The sequence below is a fragment of the Tamandua tetradactyla genome, chromosome 2 (genome assembly GCF_023851605.1).
Source record: "Tamandua tetradactyla isolate mTamTet1 chromosome 2, mTamTet1.pri, whole genome shotgun sequence".
Taxonomy (NCBI): domain Eukaryota; kingdom Metazoa; phylum Chordata; class Mammalia; order Pilosa; family Myrmecophagidae; genus Tamandua; species Tamandua tetradactyla.
The window spans coordinates 143,960,018-143,983,518 of record NC_135328.1 but is presented as its reverse complement, the minus strand read 5'-3'; the positions used below and the strand labels follow the sequence as shown (position 1 = coordinate 143,983,518).

Below are 23,501 nucleotides of genomic sequence, written 5' to 3'. Positions count from 1 at the left end.
CTATTTTGTCAATATTATCAGTGTGCTAATAATGCATAATCGTATTTGCACGATGTTAGTAGGATCTAAGGGTACTGAAGTGTGGTGTTCACGTAAATATTCAGGGTTGACATGATATGGACTGTGCTGCCTGTGCCCCCCGCCCCCCGCCCCCAGCCTACAGAACTCAGAAGCCCATGACAGCCCTACAAAAGGCACAGGAAAGAAATGATATTTTTAGATGCAAATTACAAGCTTATAAAAGCATGATGTGGTAAGTGCATCTATGGGAGATAGGAAAATTTATCAGCTTAAAGAGTAAAATTGTACTTTACCTTTCCTTTAATTTACATCTTTATAATTTTGGAATCCAGGACCACCTTGCAATACACTGCCTGTTCCTGTGTCATAGTCTGGGATAAAATGGGATTTTTTTTAGCGATATAGGACCTTTCAGTATAATACAAAAATGGGAACATTTTATCTAGAGACAGCATATTGAGAAATAGTGGTTTCAGGTTCTTGACCCTCTTGTAACTTCTTAAGATAGCGCTCAAAGAGCGCATCATCCACATTTCTGTCTTGATTTGGCAAAACTGCCTTGTTCGGCCTTTCTGCTGTCTCAAAGTCACCCATAGTCAGCCTAGTTTTTAGGGGGAGAGGTGCTGTAAAAGGATGAAATTAATATTCACCTTTGTTTACCTGGACCAAACTAGTCATGGGGCCACTCAGGGACTTGGGTGCCTATTACAGTGCTGTTGTCCTCTGAGCACCACCCATTTTCTTAGTGGGCTCCATACTCCCAGGTCCTCCCCTCTCTAGAGGGCCTTCGTGGCCCACAGTTCTCTTCAACAGGTACTCCGGTTTTCTAAATGTCAATGCACCATCCTTATCTGAAGGGGTTGTTCTGATGTGCCCCCTGGGATTTTGCAGTTCTGCAGTTTCAGGAGTGGAAGGGAGTGTCCCTACATTGGATTACAGCTAGCTCCTCAGGCCAACTTTAGATGGGTTCTCCTTTAAGAAACAAAACCATCAAGATAATGAAGATAATAGGATTTATGTATATCCATATATGAAGAGATTTATTTTAAGGAATTGGCTCATGTGATTGTGAGAGCATAGGGGAGGCTAACAGGCTGGAATCTCAGACAAGAGGTGATATGGTAGACTTGAGGCAGAATTTCATCTTCCCCAGAAAACCTTAGGCTTTTTCTCTGAAGCCTTTCAACTGATTGGATTAGACCCACCCACATTATCCAGGGAGCTTTCCTTGACTACAACTGATGGCAGATGCTAATCACATACAAATTACCTGCACAGCAACATCTAGACCTACCTTGATGAAGCAACTGGATACCCTACGGAGCCAGCATAAAATTAACCATCACAGCACCCACAAGGAACATAGTATAAATTATTCAAGTGCTGAATCAGAGTCTGTCTGAATGTTCTACACTCAAATTCTTAGGAGGCAGCTTTCCAGTAGAGGGCCTGGATATGGTGACTCTTCATTTCTGCCTTCAGGTCATCTCCTCCTTTGTTTAGAGCTCATCATCCTGGTGGCCCAGGTGGCTGGCCACAGCTCCAAAGACCCTTTGCTTGGGTCCCACAGGATTTAAGAACTGCATGAAGGCAGGATCCTGATGGCTTTCCTTGACCTTCTTGGGCTCTTACATGCAAATGCAAATTGGCTCCCAATCACTGTCATTGCACTGCTAGTCTTCAGTATGAAAATAGATAGAAACTGAGTGCAGAGTAAAATTATTACTTTGTTCAAGCAATTTAATGGGGAACACTCAAAGTTGGAAGTTGATGCTAAGTACTATAAATTAGAAATGTATCAGTGACTTCTCTTTCAAAAGGCCAACCACCCTGCTAGGAAGTGAAGGGATAGAGCTAACTCCATTGAGGCCTCACATGTTCGTGCTCTGATGGAAAGGAGGGAAATATAAATAATCTACAATTCAGTATCATTCTCATCTCTTCGAAAATTTAGTGTTTTCTCCTGACCTACTTTTGCTAACTTTTCTTATCCACATCTAAGTTCCACAAAGATCTAGGACAGATCTGCCCACATGAAAAGTCTGATGTGGTATTACAGCATCTAAATTTGTTCTGAGCTCCTCAAATGGTACTTTAAAAATCCTAAGCACTATTATAGAATTACTATTTCTAAATCTCAACCGAATGGGGGCGAGAAAGTCCAGTATTTTTTTATAGTTTCTAAAACTCAGTAAAATACTTCCATTGCCATTTCTTTGCCAGCACGCCCTTGGAAGTATCAACATTTCTTTGAAGAGCTGACCTAAGTCCTACATTTTTCCTCTAGATATTGTCTGAGCCTACTGGATTCAGGAAAGGTGCTGTGCCTTTCGCATTAGCCTCTCTACATTGTGTGATAGATTTAATTTTTGAACTTTTATGCAGTCCCTCAGCTGACCATGGCTATTGTGCTGGACCTCTGCCATTCCATTGTCATGGGTGTCTAATGCTTTTAGTGCATCTTGGTCTTTGCTGCACTAAGCTTAGTGATAGAAAGTTGGCAGAACTTGGAGAGTTTTTGTTTTTGTTTCTTAATGTATATAAGAACTCAAATTAAATAGAATATGAAAAGAACTGTGTTGATATGGATAGTTCTGAAAGTTTAATAATAAAATCAATGTTAACATTTGGTGTTGCACCCAATGTGAACACCATGTGATGCTCCGTCTTTTAAAGTAGGAGTCATTTTAGAGAAGCTCAAGGAACCTCACTAAGCCACCTGAGTAAGGGCTCTAATTGCACCCTGTTCACAAACACAAAAAGAAACCCAAAGACTTGTGTTTTATCTTCTTCTCCTTACTTTTGAATCAGGTGTTGTGGGGAGCCGATGGGTAACCAGCTCTTGTACTCAGGCAAAGTTATGGAAGTGAAGACATGTCTGACTGCTGGAGCGTTAAGGTCAATAAAATAGCTGCCCTCCAAAAATACACTCTCTTCCTTAAGAGTAAATTGAAGCACGAATAGAGAGACTTGACTCTACCATGATAAAAACAAACAGTTCCTGATTTAATTCTTATGCAGAACATTCAGAGAGCTCCTTTAGAACATTATGAGTTCGAAAGAGAAGCTGATAACTTCACTGTATGCTTGGTTGTTTGCAACCATTGAGAATAAATGAGGAGGCTTTTATTACCCCTGTTTGCTTTGTGATCTAGATAAGTGGTTTGATCTATCAAAATGGTAATTAATTCAATTCAAGTAGATGTGTTAAGTACATACTATATGCACGGCTGAAATAGACAAGCTCTTAAGTGAATGTGATTAAAAAGCATGTTTCTGGAGGCTCAAATTACCAAAACATTATCCAGAAAATAGAAGTGTGGGCTAATATGGTCAGAGGTAGATAAATGTGTCTTTTGGAAGACATATCATTTGAAAATCAGGAATAGGCAACAGAAGTGGGTAGGAGGCATAGTAAAGTATGAGGAAAGGCAGGGAGGAGAAAATGAGAAAATGAGATCAGGGTGAAAAAGACAATGAACCCAGTCTAGTTACAGAAAAGCCTATAAAACAGACCAAAATAATAGATTTTATACTTGCATCAATCAGGTTCCACAAAAATGATTACAGAATAGTAGGAAGGAATTTTCTAGAGAAATAAAACCTTTTGAACATATGAGAATAAACAGTATCAATGTATAAATTCAATGCAATCCATTTAAAAATCCCAGCAAGATTTTTGGTGGAGAATGGAAACCTTATTCTAAGATAAACTGCAAATACATGAAAAAAATTATGCATAAATGCAAAGGGTCAAGAATAGCTAAGACAACCTGGAAGAAGATGAGTAAAGTTGAAGAACGTGTTCTACCAGACACTGAGACTTCAAGGCTATAGTAATTAGTTTAGTGTGGTATTGGCACAATCTGCCTAATAGATCAGTGGAACAAAATCAGAGATCAGAAGCTGACCCACATCTACAAAGACAATTTGCTTATGTCAAAGATTATACCACAAATCGATGGGTAATAGATGGATGGTCTTTTCAATAAATGGTGCTGGGTCAACTACGTACTGTTTTAGCTTGCTAAGTGCTGCTGGAATGCAACTTACCAGAAATGGAATGGCTTTTAAAAAGGGCCATTATTAAGTTACAAGTTTATAATTCTAAGGCCATAAAAATGTCCAAACTAAGGCATCCAGAGAAAGATACCTTGACTTAAGAAAGGCCAATGTCTGTCACATGGAAAGGCACATGGCTGGCATCTGCCATTCCTTGTGCCTGGTTCCATTGCTTCTAGCTTCTGATTCCAGTATTATAAATTATATATATATATAATTCTTTAAGCATCTGTGAACCATCACTTAGCTTCTCTGGGAGCAACTCTGGGTTCTGGTTTGCTTAGCATCTCTTGGGAAAGCACATAACATCTTTTGGTCTCTGCATCTCCAAATGTTTCTGTCTGTGTCAGCTCTGAAGCAGCTTTTCCTCTTTTAAAAGACTAATAAAGACTCATTACTTCTAATCAAAAGATTGCACCTATAATCCAGTGGGTCGGTCTCTATGAAAGCAATCTAATCAAAGGTTTCCACTCTAAACAATAGCTCTGCCCCCACAGGATTGGATTAGGAAAAGAACATCACTTTTCTGGGGTATATAGCAGTTTCAAACTAGTGTAGATACTTATATGAAACAAAAAAGAATTTGACTTCAACCTTATACTGTGCACAAAAATTAAATGTGGAGGTAAAAATAAAATTAGAAGCTTTTGAAACAATGCTTTCTAAACTTTCTGTGGTAAAGAACCTTTTTGTTCTTTATTCTGGTCCTTCAAAGACCAATACTTTAAATATACATACTTTAGATGTCACAGCAACAGCAATTACTGTAAAAGTTGTTTAACACTCAATATCTGTATTTATCATGTGATGGACTGGTAACAAACATTTTGTAAACTGGCTCCAGTCCACCAACCATACTTCAAGTTTCATTTTTCTATAAGATAACTAAAGGCAATATATTCACAACCACCGGGGTAGACAAAGTTTTCTTAAAAAGAACAGAAAAAGCCCCAACGATAAAGGAAAATATTGATACTTTGGATTATGACACATTAAGAACTTCTGTTTACCAATGACATCATAAAGAAAGCATTGCCTCAATAATGAAAAAAATAAGCTACAAGTGAGAGAAGAGATTTACAATACACAAACCAGCAGAGGACGCTTATCCAGAATATACAATGAACTCCCCATATCAAAGAGAAAAAGAGAGACCCCAGTGGAAAATGGGCAAAAGATTTTGGCAGATAACCACCAAAGAGTATATCCAGCTGACCAACAAGCATATACAAAAGTGCTCAATCCCATTAGTCATGAGGGAAATGCAAATTAAAACTATAATGAGATACCATTATGAATCCTCTAGAAAGGCTAAATGAAAAAGATTCACAAGCCCTCTGATAGTGAAGTACTATAGAACAATGAAAATGGAAAAAACTTTCTACACTTAATACAGATGACTCTCGCAAACAACATGAATGATGGTTATTTTTGGAAAAGAAGTGAGGTGATGACTGGGAGAAGGCCAAAGGGGCTTCTGAAGTCCTAGAGATGTTCTATTTCTTGATATGGGAGGCAGTAACATGGGTCCATGCATTTTGTTAAAATTCATAGATCTGTATACTTATAATCTTTGTGTTTCTCTAGATGTATATAATAATGTCAATATAATAATTTAAAATATAATTTGGACATAATGATGTTTGATATTTGGGAAGGAGAAAGTTTTGTTTCTAATTATTTGCTGAGAGCCCACTATGAGGAGGCACTCAACTTACTGTGAGGCCTACAGTCCTACAGAAGAGACAGGAATCATGCAAGTAAAGGCACATTCCAAAATGTAAACTGTTGGGAAATATGAAGCCTTTGTTCCCTTACTTGATTTTTTGTTTGTTTGTTTTTGGTTTTGTTTTTCTCCTGTAATCATCCCTGGTTTTCTAAACATGGCCATTCAGATCTTAAAAAGGAATTTCTCCAGAGAAGATTTCAGCTAAAGGGCAGGTTTTAAAATATAAGATATAAAAACCAGGTGTATTTGAGGTCGTTGTTAAATAGGAGGACAGGATGCTATCAAGAGAGAATAGGGATTTTCTTCCAATTGGGTGATCTGGAAAGGCCTCTCTGAAGACATGAGAATTAACCTAAGACCCCAAGGATAGAGAGGATTGAGTGGGAAGAGCATTCAGTTTTGGGGGAACAGCCCGTACAAAAAGGCCTTGAGGCCAGAAAGAAGCTGGGGCGCCCTGGGGTGACTGAAGGAGACAGAAATGGAGAGTGAGAAGAGAGTGTGGTACAAGAGGCAGAAAACGGTGAGACCGAACAAGTATGATAAGGAGTTTAAAATTTATTTTACAGGCAACAAGCCTCTTAGTATTTTAAAGCAGGAGAGAGACATGATCTGATTTACATTTTTCTGAAGGCCACTCTAGTTGCTTTGTGGAGAGTGGACTGGAGCGACAAGAGTTTTAGCAGGTGAACCCATCCATAACTATATAGCAATTAAGATAAGCCTGAAGTTGACTCCGACTTAGGGAGACAGCAGTGGAGATACAAATATATATGGTATATTTTGGAAGTAAATGGGATTTTTTTGATGTATTGAATGTGGGGAGTAAAGAAAAGGAAGTTACCAAGAATGGGTCCTAGATCCCAGTTAAGCAATGAGAAGGATGGTGGGGTCTTTTACTGAAAAGGGAAGACAAGAGAAGAAATAGGCTTTATACTGAAGATTGAGATACACATGAAAGATTTAAGTTGAATATGCAAGCCTGAAATTTAGAATAGATGTCTGGGCTCTTGATATACTTTTGGAAGTTTCCAGCATTAGAAAGCATTTAAAACTTTTGGAAATGGACCGTATTATGAAGGAAGAAACTGTGAACAGAGAAAAGAGAGTCTGGAAATTAGCCCTGAGAAACTTCAAAATGTAGAGTTGGTTAGGAAAGGAGAATCTTGTAAAAGAGAATAATAAGGAGACCGTTAAATTTCTCCCTTGTGTAATGTACAATGTGGGTTTAGATTAGTGTGGGTTTGGTACAATTTGGGTTTTGGATTAAATAATGTGGGTTTGTATAATGTGGGTCTTATATAATGTGGGCTTTGGATTAAAACATGGTACTTGTTTTAGAACTTGGAGAAATTTTGAGTGGGAAATTTCTTGGGAAAAGTGACATGAGGGAAGAAAGTGATGAATTTTGATTTTCCACTTAGAATTGTAGACTCTTAGGGATAACTGAGTATAACCTCATCATATTATGGATAAGCCTGTCAAGAACCAGAAAGATTAACTTACCCAAGAGCACTTAAATTAGGGGACAGAAATAAGTTTAAAAAACAAAAATTTCTGATCACCAGCCTGGTACTTACATTTTGAAAATATGTCAGACCAGTAGGCTCCCTGTTTGGTGGTTACATGTCTTCCAAGGGAAATATCTTCCACTGATCTCAATTCATCAGAAGCTCGCTAGCGGGATTGTTATTCAGTCAAAAAAAGAAATGCATGAGTGTGATTCCACAGTCTGTCCTACAGGCTTTGATGGATGAGATCCTCATGCTGCAGGAGGAAATCAGTGAGCTTCAGTCTTCTCTGGCAGACGCACTGGTGTCCAAGGCCCCCGAGTCCGACCCCGCAGAACAGCTGGCCCTGCAGTCCACCCTCACCGTCTTGGCCGAGAGAATGTCCACTATCAAGATGAAAGCATCAGGGAAGCAACAGCTGTTAGAGGTAATGAGCAACCCTGACTTTACCCTTCATTTCTTAATGAACTCTTCAAGTCGTGTTAACAGACACCTAGCTTTCTTACAGGTTGTACCTCTTTATCAGCTCCCGCGCATAAGAAGCCGGCACTGTGTTTCAGGACCGGTTTTGTGAATAGAGCATTGAATCAGGCAACCACGAATATGTCCTGTCGCCCCCATCTGGCTCATTTCATACGTGAACTAGTGGGAATGTGGAAAGCAAATACTTCTGTAGACTTGAGTGCTGGGAAGAATAATTGTAAAAAGTTTGCTTAATGATTTGCTATGTTTAAATATTTAGGAGCATTTTAGGAATAATTCCCACTATGACTAATGCTATGAAAACTAAATCCTGTCTAGTCATCATGAGCCAGTTCAGGCACATCAATTTGCACCTTAAATATTCTTTGATACAGAGATGAATTTCAAAGAACATTTAAGGTGCAAAAAAAAAAAAAACAGGTGAATTGCGACAACAGCCACCCATGATAAACATCAGCTCTTTTCATTTTTCTTGTTTTCTTGTAATTCTCAGTTGTGAGAATATATGATGTTTGTGTTGTTACTGTATCGTGGGGTTAGACTGAAAGACTTTTATAGGGTCTTTCTCTGATCTCTAGGTCCTAGCACTTTTTCCAGCACAGAACAGGTTCTTAATTCCTTTTGTTATAGTAGAATGATTGAATATCATTCAATAGATATAGAATCATATAATAGAATGATTGAATATCATTCTATCCAAGGCACGGATACATTTTTAGTCTTATATTTCCTAAGCACTATATCACAAGCATTTTCTCCGTTGCTATATCGTATTTGTTAAAATGTTAATGACTGAGTTATAATCCATTTAGTCTTAATTCAATTAGCCGTGTCCCTATTGTTGGCTGTGTTAGTGCTTCCTAGTTTTGTCTATTACAGGATTAGCACGGACCACAGCTGTATCACGGTGGCAGTGGATACGTGGAGTTTTTTCCTGAGAGGGATCTGGGTGACGTTTTACTTGCCTTTGTTAGGAAAAGCTAAACGAGCAGCTGGAGGAACAGAGGCAGGAGCAGGCACTGCAGAGATACCGCTGCGAGGCAGACGAGCTGGGCCACTGGCTTCTGAGCACCAAGGCCACCCTGGACAGTGCCCTGGCTGCCCCCATGGAAACCATGGATATGGAAGCTCAGCTGGTGGACTGCCAGGTATGAATATTCTCCCAGGAACAGGCCAACCTCACAAAGCACAGTTATTTTTCTGATGACACATATATATATTTTTATTGTGATACTGTATATTTAATACAGTTTCCCGTGTTAACCATTTTTAAGTGTAAAATTCATGACATTAATTCCATTGGCACTATCATGCTGCCATAATGGCAATCCCTACCGAAGCTTTTCCATCACCCGAACAGGAGCTCTGTACCCATTAAGGAATAAATCCCCATTCTTCCTCCTCACCTCCCATCCCCTGGTAACCTGTAATTTACTTTCTGTCTCTCTGAATTTGCTTACTTTAGTTATTTCATATAAGGGGTGTTCTAGTTTGCTGGGCTGCTGAAAGCAGATATCATAAAATGGGGTGGCTTTTAGTAATTAGAATTTATTAGCTTACGAGCTTACAGTTCTGAGGCTGTGAACATGTCCAAATCAAGGCATCAAGGTGATGCTTTCTTCCTAAAGACCAGCTGTTGGTGATCCTTGGCTCCTCTGTCATATGATGAGGCACATGGCAGCATCTGCTGGTCTCTCTTCTCTTCCTGGCTTCTTTGCTTTCAGGTCTTGCTTCTGTGGCTAACTGTCTCTTTGCCTGAATTTCATTCTCTTATAAAGGACTCCAGTAAGTGGATTAAGATCCACCATGAAAGAGGTAGATCACATCTTTTTTTAAAAAAATATGGAACGCTTCACGAATTTGCGTGTCATCCTTGCGCAGGGACCATGCTAATCTTCTCTGCATGGTTCCAATTTTAGTATATGTGCCACCGAAGCAAGCACAGTAGATCACATCTTAAGTTAAGATCCTCCTCACCAAAAGATCCTACGTACAGTGGTCCACACCCACAGAAATGGACTGAGTTTAAGAATGTTCTTTTCTGGGGTTCATACAGCTTTAAACTATTACAGAGGGAAGCGCACACTTATCTGTCCTTTTGCATTTGGCTTCCTTCACTCAACATGATAGCTTCAAGGGTCATCCATGTTGTAGATATTACAGAACTTCAGTTTCTTTTATGACTGAATAATACTCCATTGTTTGTAAATACCACTTTTTGTTTATCTGCTAATAGACGCTTGGTTTGCTTTCACCTTTGGCTATCACGAATAATCCCTTTATGAATATTGGTATACAAGTATCTATTTGTGTCCCTGTTTTAATTCTTTAGGGTATATACTTAGAAGTGGAATTGCAAGGTCGTATAGTAATTCTATATTTAAACTATTGTGGAATCCATGAGCAGTTTTCTACAGCAGCTGCACCATTTTACTTTCTCACAGCAACGCATGATATTTCCTATTTCTGCACAGTCTTGCCAACACTTGTTATTTTGTATTTTTTTGTTTTGCTTTGTTTTGTTTTATTTTTTAATAATGGCCATCCTAGTGGGTATGAGGTTGACAAAATACTTCTTTAACTACAGGAAATATAATGGTTAAAAGGCTTGCAATGGATATATGCTTTTACACAAGCCATATACTTTTTATGTCTAGAGAGTAGAAATAAATTATAAAAGTGTAAATGAAAGCCAAACTTGGACTTTGTCTTTTGAAAAAATTTACCAATAGTATCTACTCTTTAGGACAGTTTTGGCTTCTAAAGGACATTTTCAAAGACTTAGTCTTTAAAGTACTAAAATACTTATGGTGTCTATATTTACTGACTTATAAAGAATACAAGCCCAATGAGAGAAATTCGTATTAGCAATTCGTATTAGACTCAACAGAAAATGCCCTTGGTGCAGTGTTGCAATTTTGGTTCTAATCCCAATATACTATTTGGAGAACTTGGCAAAGCTGTCAACAGAAGGTAGACACACTGGCTAAACATGAAAAGGTTATCTACTGGAGCAGGGAATTTGTTTCATCCCATGTTAGAGCTCTAGGAATTAATGTGAGAGGTAATTGCTTTAAAGTGTCATTCTAATTTTACTTTCTTACCTCCTTTTTATGGAAAGTTTTAAGCACATATATAAATAGAATGTATAATGAACCCCCATGTACCAATCATCAATGTTCAATGATAATCAACATATTAATCGTCATACATGGGTGAGCTGTGTCTTCTCTGCTCTTTCATTTAAGATCTCTAGACCTTTAAGGTACCAGGTCTCTAGAAAACCTCACCTATTCTGCAGGGTTAAATGTCAGTGTGCATGACTTCACATTTCTTTTGTTTGGAATCAGAGGAAATAAGCAAAAAACATTAATTAATGAAAGCTACCTATTTTTAAGTTAGCCTATTATATTCCATTTTTGTTATTCCTGTTTATGATTTGAGATTCGTAATAGTGATCATTATAATTTGGATTTTTAAAAGTCTCTGGAAAACTTATGTATGTGAATTCAAAGCATTATTTTTCTCTGCCTTGGAGGTATGGGATCACTAGATGGCCACATGCTAGTATTTTCTATTCTTTATATCATTTTTTTATAATATTTCCTTTACGAAAAAGAGAGAACTGTTTTTCGTATCCCATTCTAACACTTGAAATTATTGCATGCACTAGCATTTCACTTGTAATGAAATTGTACTTGATCATCACTCTCATTCTCCCTTTTGGATATTTCTATTTTTGTAGTAACACAAAAGTCCCAAATTCAGATAATATATTTCAGGACTTTTATAAGGTATAAAGTTTTGGCCATACTTTTGTTGTTGTTATTTTTGTTTGATTGTTTTGTTTTTCTTTTCTATTTTGTTTGTCGTTTTGACCATATTTTTAAGAAACTAGATGTATATTAAATTGCATAAATTAACAATAGCTCCTCATACAAATAATACCTGGTACTTGAGCCAATTGTATGATGAATACAATTGTGGCTGTTACACAATCAGAACCACAGTTATGACTTGTGGGGCCCTGGGCACTTTGCCCCTGTGGGCCCCTTCCTCCACAAAAAAAAATATTGAAAATTATGTTTTACAACTGCTCTGGTTTAAAGACAAATATAATCCAAGTTAGAGTAATTATTATATAATCTTTTATCAATATGTTCATTTTTTTGTTCTAATTTCAAAAGAAACTAAAATAAAAGCTTATTCCTGGACTTCTACAAATATGGGCCCTGGGCACTGTACCTACTCTGTCAAAGGAAGAGTCAGTCTTGCACAGAATTATATTGATTTCACAGTGATAGTCCTCATTAAATCATCCATAAGTCCTGTTTCATTAAAAAATTTGCCTTCCCATTTGGTTCTGGTTTTTTCGTTTAAAATTATATTCTTAAAAATTGATGGCAGTAATTCTGAATTTGTTCAGGAAAATAATGTTTTTTTCATAAATGAATTAGTGATTAAATATAAATTAAAGTGTGCTTCAGAGTTCAGAGTCAAGGGATATAAAACTAGAATGATAGATTCTTGTAGAATCTTGTTGACTTTGATTGCTTTTGTTTTTTTTAAAATATTTTTATTGACAAATCTTAACACACAAACATTCCATACATGATGTACAATCAGTGGCTCAGAATATCATCAAATAGTTGCATATTCATCACCCTAATAATTTTTTAGAACATTTCCATTACTCCAGAAAAAGAAATAAAAAGAAAAAAGAAAAAACTGATACATACCATACCCCTTCCCCCTTCCTCCTTCCTTTCACTGACCACTAGTATTTCCAACTACCCAATTTACTTTAACCTTTGTTCCCCCTAGTGTTTGTTTATTTTTTATCCATATTTTTTGCTCATCTGTCCATACCCTACATAAAAGGAGCACCAAGCACAAGGTTTTCACAATCACACAGCCACATTGTAAGCTATATTGTTATACAGTTATCTTCAAGAATCAAGGCTACTGGAACCCAGCTCAACAGTTTCAGGTACTTCCCTCTAGCCACTCCAATGCACCATAAACTAAAAAGGGATAGCTATATAATGCGTAAGAATAACCTCCAGCATAACTTCTCGACTCTGAAATCTCTCAGCCACTTAAACTTTATTTTGTCTCATTTCTCTCTTCCCCCCTTTGGGTCAAGAAGGCTTTCTCAATCCCATGATGCCAGGTCCCAGCTCATCCTGGATTTCTGTCCCACATTGTCAGGGAGATTTACACCCCTGGAAGCCATGTCCCATGTAGTGGGGTGGGTAGTGAGTTCCTTTGCTGCATTGGCTTTGAGAGAGAGGCCACATCTGAGCAACAAAAGAGGTTTCTCTGGGGGTGACTCTTAGGCCTGATTTTAAGTAGGCTTGACCTATCCTTTGCCGGAATAAGTTTCATAGGGGCAAACCCAAGATTGAGGGCTTGCCCAATTGATTTGGTTGTCTTCCCTGCTTGTGAGACTATCAGAAATTCTCCAGATGAGGAAGTTCCCCAAGGGGACTTTCCAAATACTTCTTCATTCACTGTCCAAATCAGTCTGAGATATATCAGGGCATCATTACTGACCTTGACAAACCCATAAAGTTTCATGCCCTATTCAAGATTCCATGTACTTATGGTGTTCAGCTAAACTGACCATACAAGTTATATTAGAAAAAGCACTACCCAAAATATAAATTTTCCTTTGGTCTCACACAAAGGTTGAAGTTTTAAAATATGGATGACATCATCCTTTACCCTGTATTCTGATTTACCTTAGTCTTATCCAGATCAGCTTCATTCATAGATCTACTTGAAATCAGATCCTTTTTCAACTTTTTAAGCCGTTCCTATATTGGGTACTACTGACTTTCATAGCTTCAGCACTCTATCTAATTCTGAATCTCAGGGGTCATATAAATACCCAAAGTTTCTGGGAATGCCCAGGTTATATACAAAAGCTCAGCATCTCAGAATTTAGAAATAAAGTTACAACTCCTGAATATATGTGACTGCTATAAGAACTTATAATCTGGGATCCTTTACAACAGACCCCAACCTGATAACCCATGCTCTGAACTTCAGTTTAAAAGGTTTTTATATTATAGTTAGTCCTGATTGTTTTTATTTTAGTTTTTTAATCTTCGCTCAGAAAAAGGGGAGCTGTTTTGCTTCTTCCCTGGGTTTAATCTTCACTTTAGAGGAAAACCCTGTAGCACTAAGAGTTGTCACAGAAAGTGAAAGTAAACTGTTAAGGAAACTTCCAGAAATGTAAATTAAAAAATATATCATATCAGTATAACAGCAGCAAGCTGAAAGGAAATTAACCCAAAGTAGCAATGTTTTGAAAGTGAGGACCCTCTTTAGGCCAGAAAAGAATTGCTCATGTGTGATCTTTAACCATAAATGCCATAACCTAACTCTAAAGTAGTGAGATTATACTAAGCCTTTTCCTTTGATGTTTTCTGTAACTACTCCTCTTCCAAAAAAAAGTTTCATTAGGAAACACCTCATCTTAAAAAAGAGAGAGAAAAATTAAGAAGCTCAAAGAATTTTTTTTAAAAAATCTATATACTATTCCTTAAGGCTGTAACCAGGAAAACAATATGAAAACCTGTCCCCTTGGCGAAAGACTAAGGGAGTATGGCGTCTCGCTGTGGGAAACTCTGCTCACCGAGGCTGGCAGGATAGATGAATTTCATCTACATTTTTGCTTCTCCAGAACATGCTGGTAGAAATCGAGCAGAAGGTGGTGGCCTTGTCAGAGCTCTCCGTCCATAACGAAAGCCTGTTGCTGGAGGGGAAGGCTCATACCAAGGATGAAGCTGAGCAGCTTGCAGGGAAACTGAGGACACTCAAGGGGAGCCTCCTGGAGTTGCAGAGAGCTCTGCACAACAAGCAGCTCACCATTCAGGTGAGGGTGGGGCCCACGCCTCTTCTGAGTATGTGAGATAGAAGGAAATAAGGGAAAGGGCTGGGAATTGATCCGGTTTGATGTATGTACCCACTTGACACTGAAATGTCAGCATGTGGTTTTAATTCACACTCCGATTTTGGCAAAGATTTTCAAATAGGTTTTGTGAGGACTGTTTGATTCCATAGACCTGAAGACTGCAGTGTGGGAAAGGAAAATGAAAGAAAAAATAATTGCTACAATCTAGCAAATACACCATTTAAAAATTTTTTTAACATGATAGTGGATTGATGGAAATATTCTATGACACTTGCATTTATTTCTGCTATATTTTACTTTTGAGATATACTCAGGCTGTATAATTTTAGAGTCACATATTCTAGAGGAATTGAGCCTTTTTACTGTCTTCTGTTTCCTAATAATGATTTTTGGTTTTATTATTGGAGCTTTTAAGCTTTTCTTTGGTTTCAACCCTTCTGTGTCCTTATGTTGTAGATTTGTTTCTTAAAAAGAACATTTAGCTATATTTAGTTCATTTTAAATATTTATCTACTCATGAAATCTCTGGCTTTTAAATGACAAGTTTAGTTCATTTAAATTTGTAATTACTGATATATTTGGACTCATATCTCAATTTTATTTTCTGTTTCTTTCCTGCTTTTTCTATTCTGCTTTCTCCTTTTAAAGTCTTTGGTTTTAAGGGACTGAGTGCTTTTGTTTTATTAATTATTTGTTTTTACATTCTAATTTTTAACCATAAAGCACAAACATTATCTTATCTCCTTCCAGACCAATATAACAAACTTAGAATACTTTCATTTAGGTTTCTCCCCATGGAACTTACATCCTATAGTTGTCCAGAATTTTTGCTTCTGTTTAAACTCCACCAATTAGATATTATTTATTTTTACTTTATACATAAAATTATGCAAATATTTATTGAGCTACTATGTGCCCACTACTATACAGTATATACTATAAAAATAATGACACATTTACTTGAAGATGAAAGTGACTCAGTAGAGAGAAAACTGGTGAGAAGGGAGTGAGATTTGCAAGTGTGATATTCTTATGGAGGAAAAAGAGCACAGGGCTATACGTGGAAAATTGAGTAACAGGAGAAAAAGCAGAGTATTTGAGTGCAGGCACTGGCAGGACATAAATTTTGGTGGAAACTTAATGGAAATTCACAGTGATTGCTTCTGCTTTCTCAGTGTAATGATGAGTGTTTGGTTTAACCTACATTTTCTCAGTTCTTTACTACTCACTTGACTATGGGATCTGGAAAACCAAACCTAAGCAATCGAAAACTATTAAAGGAAATGGGAAAATTTAGTGAGATGACTGGCTTATTAAAAACAAACAAACAAACAAACGAACAAAAAATATATATATATATGAAAGAGAACCCATTATGTTCCTTTAACGTAAAAAAAAAACGGATTAGAAAAATAATGTAAAATAATATCTTTTTTATAATATCAGCAAAAGGTGAAATATTTGGAATCTCAATGAATCACACTTTAAAATTTGAAGGAGTAACTATAAAAGAATACTTGGGAAAAATTGAGAAAGTTACATTATTCTTGGCTAGAAAGATAATATTTCAAAGGCATCAGTCCTTCCTATATAATACATACATTTTAAGATAGCTTCAATTAAAATCCTAACTACATTTGTTTGAAATAGGATGAAATGATACTGTGATTTACTGGAAAACTAAACATGAAAATAACCATAAAATACTAAAAGTGAAGAGTTATAAGGGGTTATTAGTCTTATCATATGTTAAAATACAGTACTGTAATAATTAAAATTGTTTGATACTGACACAAGAAATAGATGAACAACAAAAATAAACAGAATTAATATCCCAGAAGAAGGAAATTTGTTTAGGGTTATGTTTCAAATCAGTGGGTAAAATATTACTTGCTCTGTAAATAATAATAATAAAGCAATAGGCTAATCACTTGAAATGCGATAAAATGGGTTAAATGTAAAAATTAAACCTTAACAATATTGGATGTATGGGTATTTTTTTAAATCCCTAGAATGGGGGCGATCTTTGCCTGTATACCCTATATTCAGAATTTTATATTTTCCTTAAAATTGCTATATAAAAATGAAAAGTTCTATATGATAAAAATAATTCCCAAAGCTAAAAGACATAGACAAAAAGGGAAGAAATTGTGCAATTCACATTAATTCCCTTAATTTCCACAAATCTTTGGTAAATCAATAAGAAAGAGATCACCTAATAGAAATTTGGACAAAAGATATGAAGTAACTGTTCAAAGGAAAAGACACAACAAATAGCCAACACATATGAAAAAAATATTTGCACTCCTTGTTGGATCAAATAAATTCAAACAAATGCCAGGCACAACTTTTCACTCTAAATTTACAAAATTTAAAATGCACATGCAATCTGACATTATGAATCAAAGCAGACAGAAAAGTGTTAAAAATATTAAAATTGAGTGAAACTAGAATGATTTTCTAACTTTAAAATTGTGCAACACACTTTCATCATTCCAGAAAGTTAGTTTCATAGAGAGGAATTATCAGTTGACCCTATGGTGCTTCCCCTCCCCTGCCCCCGCCCCCCCGCCTTTTTTGATAGTGGTGTGTGGATTATTTTATCTCTAAAGAAGCCAAAACAGAGGGAAAGTTTATAGAATTTCATGTCTCGAATTGCTATCATCTCTGAAGAGCAGATTATGCTTTGCTCTGAGAGGCAGAGAGGGTGCGAAGGAGCAGCCCAAATCTCACAGGTGCACGTAGATATTAACAAGGCGGGGACCACGAATCCCAAGGCCTTGGGGAGAAGGTGGTCTCCATAGGGGAAGCCGGCTGGGACAGGACCTGGGTGAGCCATCCCACATGCACCTGTGGTCCCTTGTCCCACATGCTGGTCTCATGTCAAAGAAAGAGCTGTTCACTCCTGTCATTGTCACCCAAGAATTCACAAGCAGTATTGCTCAGTCATCCAGTTTAAGGAATATAGATTTTTAATCTAAAGTCTCCCAACATATAACTGTTCGCATTCAACTCTAAACTTTTTAAATTGTGTGCCAAACCAAACATTCCCACAAGCCAGCCTTGAAGCACGGGCCGTCACTTTGGAACTGCTGTTCTGAGTCTTTCCAGTCTTCTTTCTACCCTTTATTAACTCAGTGGCATAGAGCAAGCTCCTGAACCTTCCCTCATCTTTTCTTACAGATGAGTTTCCTCGTCTGTGAAATAGGGATAATAATAGCTTTGAACTTAAAAAAAAAAGTTTTTGCCCGGAGAATTTTAATGCAGATGATACTGGACTCAGCAAGTGTTCAAATCACAGTGATTAAAATAATTAATAAGCACATCAAACTGTTTCTAGACCACATTCTTTGGAAGGACAGAAACTCCTGACGTGCTCCAAAACTAGGATGGAGGCTCATCAGGGCTGGGTGGGACAAGCTAACAGCCACCACTGAGCCCACACACAGTGGATATTGCCAGTGGCCACGGGATTAAGTGCCCTTGAGTTGCTCAGAAGTGTAAATTTTCCTCAGGATACTGTTGTGTAAAGTGTAAGTATGGGCACATGCGGTAGTGTTTTACTGTGTTGAAAGTGATTGTTGTTTATTTTTAAAATATCTACAAATTCCATCACCTTAAGTCTAATGAAGTGTCCAGAATACAAGATACATTGATGGTGTTGTTTTATAATTAGGTATTTCTGAGGAGATTATTTTTCCCACTGCAGTAGTAAAAAGAGCCCTGTTTATGTTAGAACATATTGCCATGTGTTCTAGTTTGAAAGTTGCTGGAATCTGATATGCCAGAAATGGAACGGCTTTTAAAAGGGGGAATTTATTAAGTGCAAGTTTACAGTTCTAAGGCCTTGAAAATGTCCAAATTAAGGCATCAAGGGAAAGATACGTTAACTCCAAAGAAAAGGCCAATGAAGTTCAGGGTTTCTCTCTCAGCTGGAAGGGCACATAGCGCCGTCTGCTAGCTTTCTCTCCTCATTTCACCAGGCTTTTTCAGTGGCTTCCCCAGGGCTCTGTCCATTCTGTGGACTCTGTCAGTTCTGGTGGCTCTTGTGGGTCTCATAGCTCTAAAGCTTTTTCCAAAGTGGTTCCCTCTTAAATGGCTCCAGTTAGCAATCCGTCCTTGAGTGGGTGAAGATACATCTCCATGAAACCGTCTAATCAAAAGCTACCATCCACAATTAGGTGGGTCACATCTCCATGGAAACAATATAAAAGGTCCCACCCAGCAATATTAAATGAGGATTAAAGGACATGGTTTTTCTGGGGTACATACCGGATTCAAACCACACTCCATGTAAAGGATCATTTCCCTTCATGTAGAGAAGTTGGAGTTGAAATTAAGTAAAGTTAATTGGAAGGAAAGTCTTCCATTGAATGTAGATGATGATGATAACTTGTGCCCTTTAATTAGGATTTGCATGAGTCTTTTGTGCCTGTAATCACACAGTTCCCCATTGCTGCAGGATCTGTAAAATGATAATATCTAGCACTACATTCTTTTTAACTAATTGAACTTCTCTATATATCAATGAATATCCAGCCTTTTAGTGTCCCCCCAAGACAGACCTCCTCTCTATGAATGAACAAACTTGAAGGACACATGGCATGCCCAGAATTGCGTGCTATCTTCCTTCATAAGAAGCTTAAGTTGTTTTTTGTTTTGTATTTTTGGAATGGGTTGCATGGTCCAGGAGTTGAACCCAGGTCTCCCGCATGGAAGGCTTGAGTTGTTTTTGCACAACCATCCATTGAATGAGTGTGAGGTTTGTCCTAAATAAATAATGAAGTGCTTTATAAAGAAATGTTTTTATTTAACATTTAGCACTTTCAATCCTCACTGATCTTCCAAGGAATGTTCCTGGTGAAAGTGACTACTGTTCTAGTCTTTCCAAAATAAACTGTGTGTGTAACCCCACCCCATGGAGGCTGTGGTGACAATAGCCTTATTTTTTATTCCCTGACCATAATACTATCATTAGACCTCAAAGGACGTGTAATTACTGTTATTTTATTCCTTCTGTCAGTGCCTTCTCACCCCAGGAGAAAAGGGATTAGAATTTGAACTGGACTCTTAATCTTTTTATTTTTTTCTGTGTTCCAAGTCTTATGTTTCAAAATGACCACATCAGCCAGAGAAAAATTCACTAACTGAAAAACCGAGCCTAACCACACAGGAAATATATACTGGACATCTGCTTTCAATGCTGCATGATTTTTTGTTTCTCTAATGCTGTGAATTCAGTTAGTCAGATAGGTCTCCCTTGTTAGACTGCAAGTTTTAGAACCTGAATGTATCTTTGCACGTGTAGAAGTGGCTAAGCTGTTCTTAATACCTAAGACTTCCACTGTCATTTTTCCGATCATAGACTCTGCCTGAGGGTTTTGATAGAAGGGCTGTCGGTCAGACATTAGTCATCTGAGTAGAGCCAAGTGTTGGTATGGAGTGCTGAGTGATGTCCAACGCGGGCTGCAGGCTGGGCTCTGGAAAGGAACCACTTTTAAAGAATGACACCCAGAGGATGTGCCCAAAAGGGGGCATCAGGCAGCCATGGCCAGGGCCAGTTTTTTGCCTGCTGGAGTGACTCTGATTGGGAACAACTTTCAGCATCATCCGTTGACCTCTTTGGGGTCGTTTTCTGCAGGCCCTTACTGTTTGCTCCTTGCCAAGACAAGTCAGTATCTTTTGGAGTCTGTCCCGGGTAGACGGAGCATTCCTAGATAGGAGAGTGGGAGTTGACTTCATGCAGGAATTTATGAGCTTCTGGTCTGGGAAGTGTGCCTATCCACCCCAAAATCCCCACCTTCTGGAAAACCTCTGGGAGAGTGGGGATTTAGTAAACCAGCTGTGACTAGTCACCCTTTCTGAAGGTACTTCAAAATGCAAAGAGCATATTTTAGACCAAAAGCACCCAGTTTTTCCATTCTTTTGCTGAAAAGCTGGATTTTCTTAAGGGAATTAAAGTACCTGTGAGCTAAGGGGACTTCAGAATCCGGCAGAAGCTTATTTATGCCATAGATTTCATTGTTTCCTTCAGTCCATTTAGCTTCCTGCACAGATACCAACATGCAGTTACAGTCCATGCTCTCAGAAATTTGGCGATCGTAAGATCCTTATGAGAAAGAAGGGTAAACAGAGGCATCCATTTCCCCATGATGGTTTGTCTAAGAGTCTGAAAATAAGTGTGTGGAGGGATGGTGGGGAAGAGGGGGCGATGATGGATCTTTGTTGGAAGTTAAACTGGTTGAGCTGGAATGTCTGGTTAGATTTGGCAAGAAAGAACCTAGGGGCAAGGAAACAGCATCTGCAGAAAGAGATGGCAGGACAACCCTTCTACAGAGCAGAACACCAGTTCTCGCTGCCATCCCAGCCTCCTTATTGCAATTGTTCTTTCTGAAATGCCGAAGGTCTTTCATTTCCAACCCATTCCTGTGGCTCCCTGGGCCGGGAATCCCTCCCCCTAGATCTTGCCCAGCTGGTGATTTCTTGTTATTTAGAGCAATGCAATCATCTCCTCTGAAGATGCTGCCTCTGACCACACTCCTAAGCCCACCCCCTTCACTTCTTATCCCATTGCTTCGTTTCATAGTCTTGGCAGCCTTTATCACCATCTCTACTTATCCCCTTTTTGTGTTCCCATCTGTCTCCCCATCAGGGCTCTTGTCTGGATTCCCTGCAGAAGACCTCGGTTCCTAGAACAGTATCTGGCATACAGTGGGTGTTTAATAAATATTTAACACATGAGCTATATAGAAATGATGTAATTTATCCTTACTACAGCAATGATCCCATTTAGATATGCAGCATTTTAAGGCTTTCATGCCATGAGAGTTATTAGGCAGAAAAGAAAACATCGAAGGCCTGGGGAGTAAGTATGTCTGTCTTTCTCCTTCAGTCAAACTTTTATCAAACCAGCAGTGACAACACAGTGACAGAGGGTTGAAACAGTAGGTTGATGAAGTGGCTTGTAGAGGTTGATGTTTGTAGTAGAGGGTCTAGTGGCAGTAATAATAGCAGATTACTTTTGAATAGCAATTTTTCAAAGATCTTTCATCCTTAATTATCACACTACTTAATTTTTGATGCTTATGTAACTTTTGGCACTTGTGAAACGGTAATCAAATGTGTCCATAAACTAAACAACCTTTTTCAAAATGTGGTATCTTAAATGGCTTTGAAAGACCCTTGAAGATTTTTTTCATGTTAGAGGAGAGCCTACTTATGGCATAGAGCAATTTATAATCTTATCTATATAAGCAACATACTCAAAAATAGAGAATTCTAAGAATAATTCAAATAAAGGGCACCAGAAGGGTGGACATTAAAGGTTTATGGGGCAGGCCACAATGGCTTAGCAGGCAGAGTTCTCGCCTGCCATGCCGGCGAGACCCAGGTTCGAATCCTAGTGCCTGCCCATGCAAAAAAAGCAAAAAAAAAGGTTTATGAAGACTAGTTTCTGAGATAAGGCTGCCTGCCCATCTCATCTGTAAAATGATAATATCTAGCACTGCGTTCTTTTTAACTAATTGAACTTCAAGCCACGTTAAAAACTAATTTACCTGCCTTGGGAACTGCATTAGCTGTGCCTGGCTGAGTGCTTCAGCTCATAATGCAGTTCTAGAACCTCACCAGTAGTGGCCCTGGGAAGCCGCAATGCCACAACTAAGTTGTCTTCCTTATGAACTGAAAATAAAATTTCAGCTCTGATTGAATTCTAGAGAGTGCAATACCTTACAGAGTTGTGGACTTACTGCTTCTCAGAGAAATATATTTTCAAAAAATCTCTTTGGTCGAAAGTCTTTTAGGAAAGTCTTTAGAAGCAAGTACTTTCTGTACGCCTTCATTTATGGAGTTGGATAGAGATATGTGACCAGGTGATGCTATCTTAGGAAAACGCAGGGAATTATTAGGGGTAATGATTATCTGAGTCACATCCTGCCTTCATGTCCCTGAGCAAATACTCATAAAATGATCTAGAATTATGTTCTTGTGGAAAAAATTCTGGAATAATATTTGGTGACAGCATCGTGCAGTCAGAAGACCGAGCCCCTAAATAGGTTTCCCTCTCAAATGATTCTGTGCACATTCTTTTTTTTTTTGTTCTCCCTGCTTCAAAGGCCATAAATCCACATGGGTTTTGTGTTGTTATTTTTTAAAATATGACCAAAGGGAACCACTTCGGTGTGGTTACACAGACCATAGCACAGCGGTCGTTATTTCATTTAGGTTAAGGGTTCCTGTGGGTTGGGTGGGCCTTGATTTCTGCCTCGTTAAAAGCAGGGGACGGCACCTGAGAAGGAGGAGAGCGGCGCGGACCCCCTGGCCTCACAGGGTGCCGACGTCCAGGAGTGGTTGGCTCAGGCTCGGAGCACACGGACCCACCACCGGCAGAGCAGTCTCCAGCAGCAGAAAGTAAGGTCTTTCCCCTCTCTCTCCAGCCTGCAGATTTGCCAAGGAAAGAACTTGAGGGCGCTGTTTTAGAAGGCCAAGTTGCTTCTATACTTGAAGATAGGCAGGATGCAAGATCTGGTGAGCTGTTTCAGTGTGCTCACTTGTGACCATTGGAATGGCTGGTCATTTAGAAGGCCAGACTTTAGGAAAAGCTTGGGTTTCAGTTCACAAACACAGACTCCAATGTGATCTACCTTATCATGGGTACCTATTCAGATGTGCTCTCATTTGAGTCTATTTCATTATCATAAAACCTCCTTGAGTAGACAAATTTAGAAGAAAGCCCCTTTGTGATTTAGTAAAAGTCAGAGTTCACATGCTTTTTTTT

The 23,501-nt window shown here is 38.2% G+C and overlaps 1 protein-coding gene and 1 non-coding gene across 15 annotated transcripts in view; one reads left to right on the top strand and one right to left on the bottom strand.

Annotated features, from left to right (window-relative positions):
- SYNE1 (spectrin repeat containing nuclear envelope protein 1) overlaps positions 1 to 23,501 on the top strand; it is a 536,476-nt gene that overhangs the window by 365,965 nt on the left and 147,010 nt on the right. For 10 of the 14 annotated variants that reach the window (XM_077149294.1, XM_077149293.1, XM_077149295.1 and 7 more), the window contains 4 exons: positions 7,541 to 7,747; positions 8,778 to 8,951; positions 14,495 to 14,686; positions 23,000 to 23,134. In XM_077149294.1, the coding sequence (XP_077005409.1) occupies positions 7,541 to 7,747; positions 8,778 to 8,951; positions 14,495 to 14,686; positions 23,000 to 23,134 (708 nt within the window). The remainder of the gene's footprint in view (positions 1 to 7,540; positions 7,748 to 8,777; positions 8,952 to 14,494; positions 14,687 to 22,999; positions 23,135 to 23,501) is intronic. The other 4 variants (XM_077149300.1, XM_077149298.1, XM_077149297.1 and 1 more) reach the window with 3 other exon arrangements.
- On the bottom strand, positions 9,640 to 9,746 carry LOC143675155 (U6 spliceosomal RNA). The gene has a single exon (XR_013171399.1). It is a non-coding gene; the product is annotated as a U6 spliceosomal RNA (small nuclear RNA).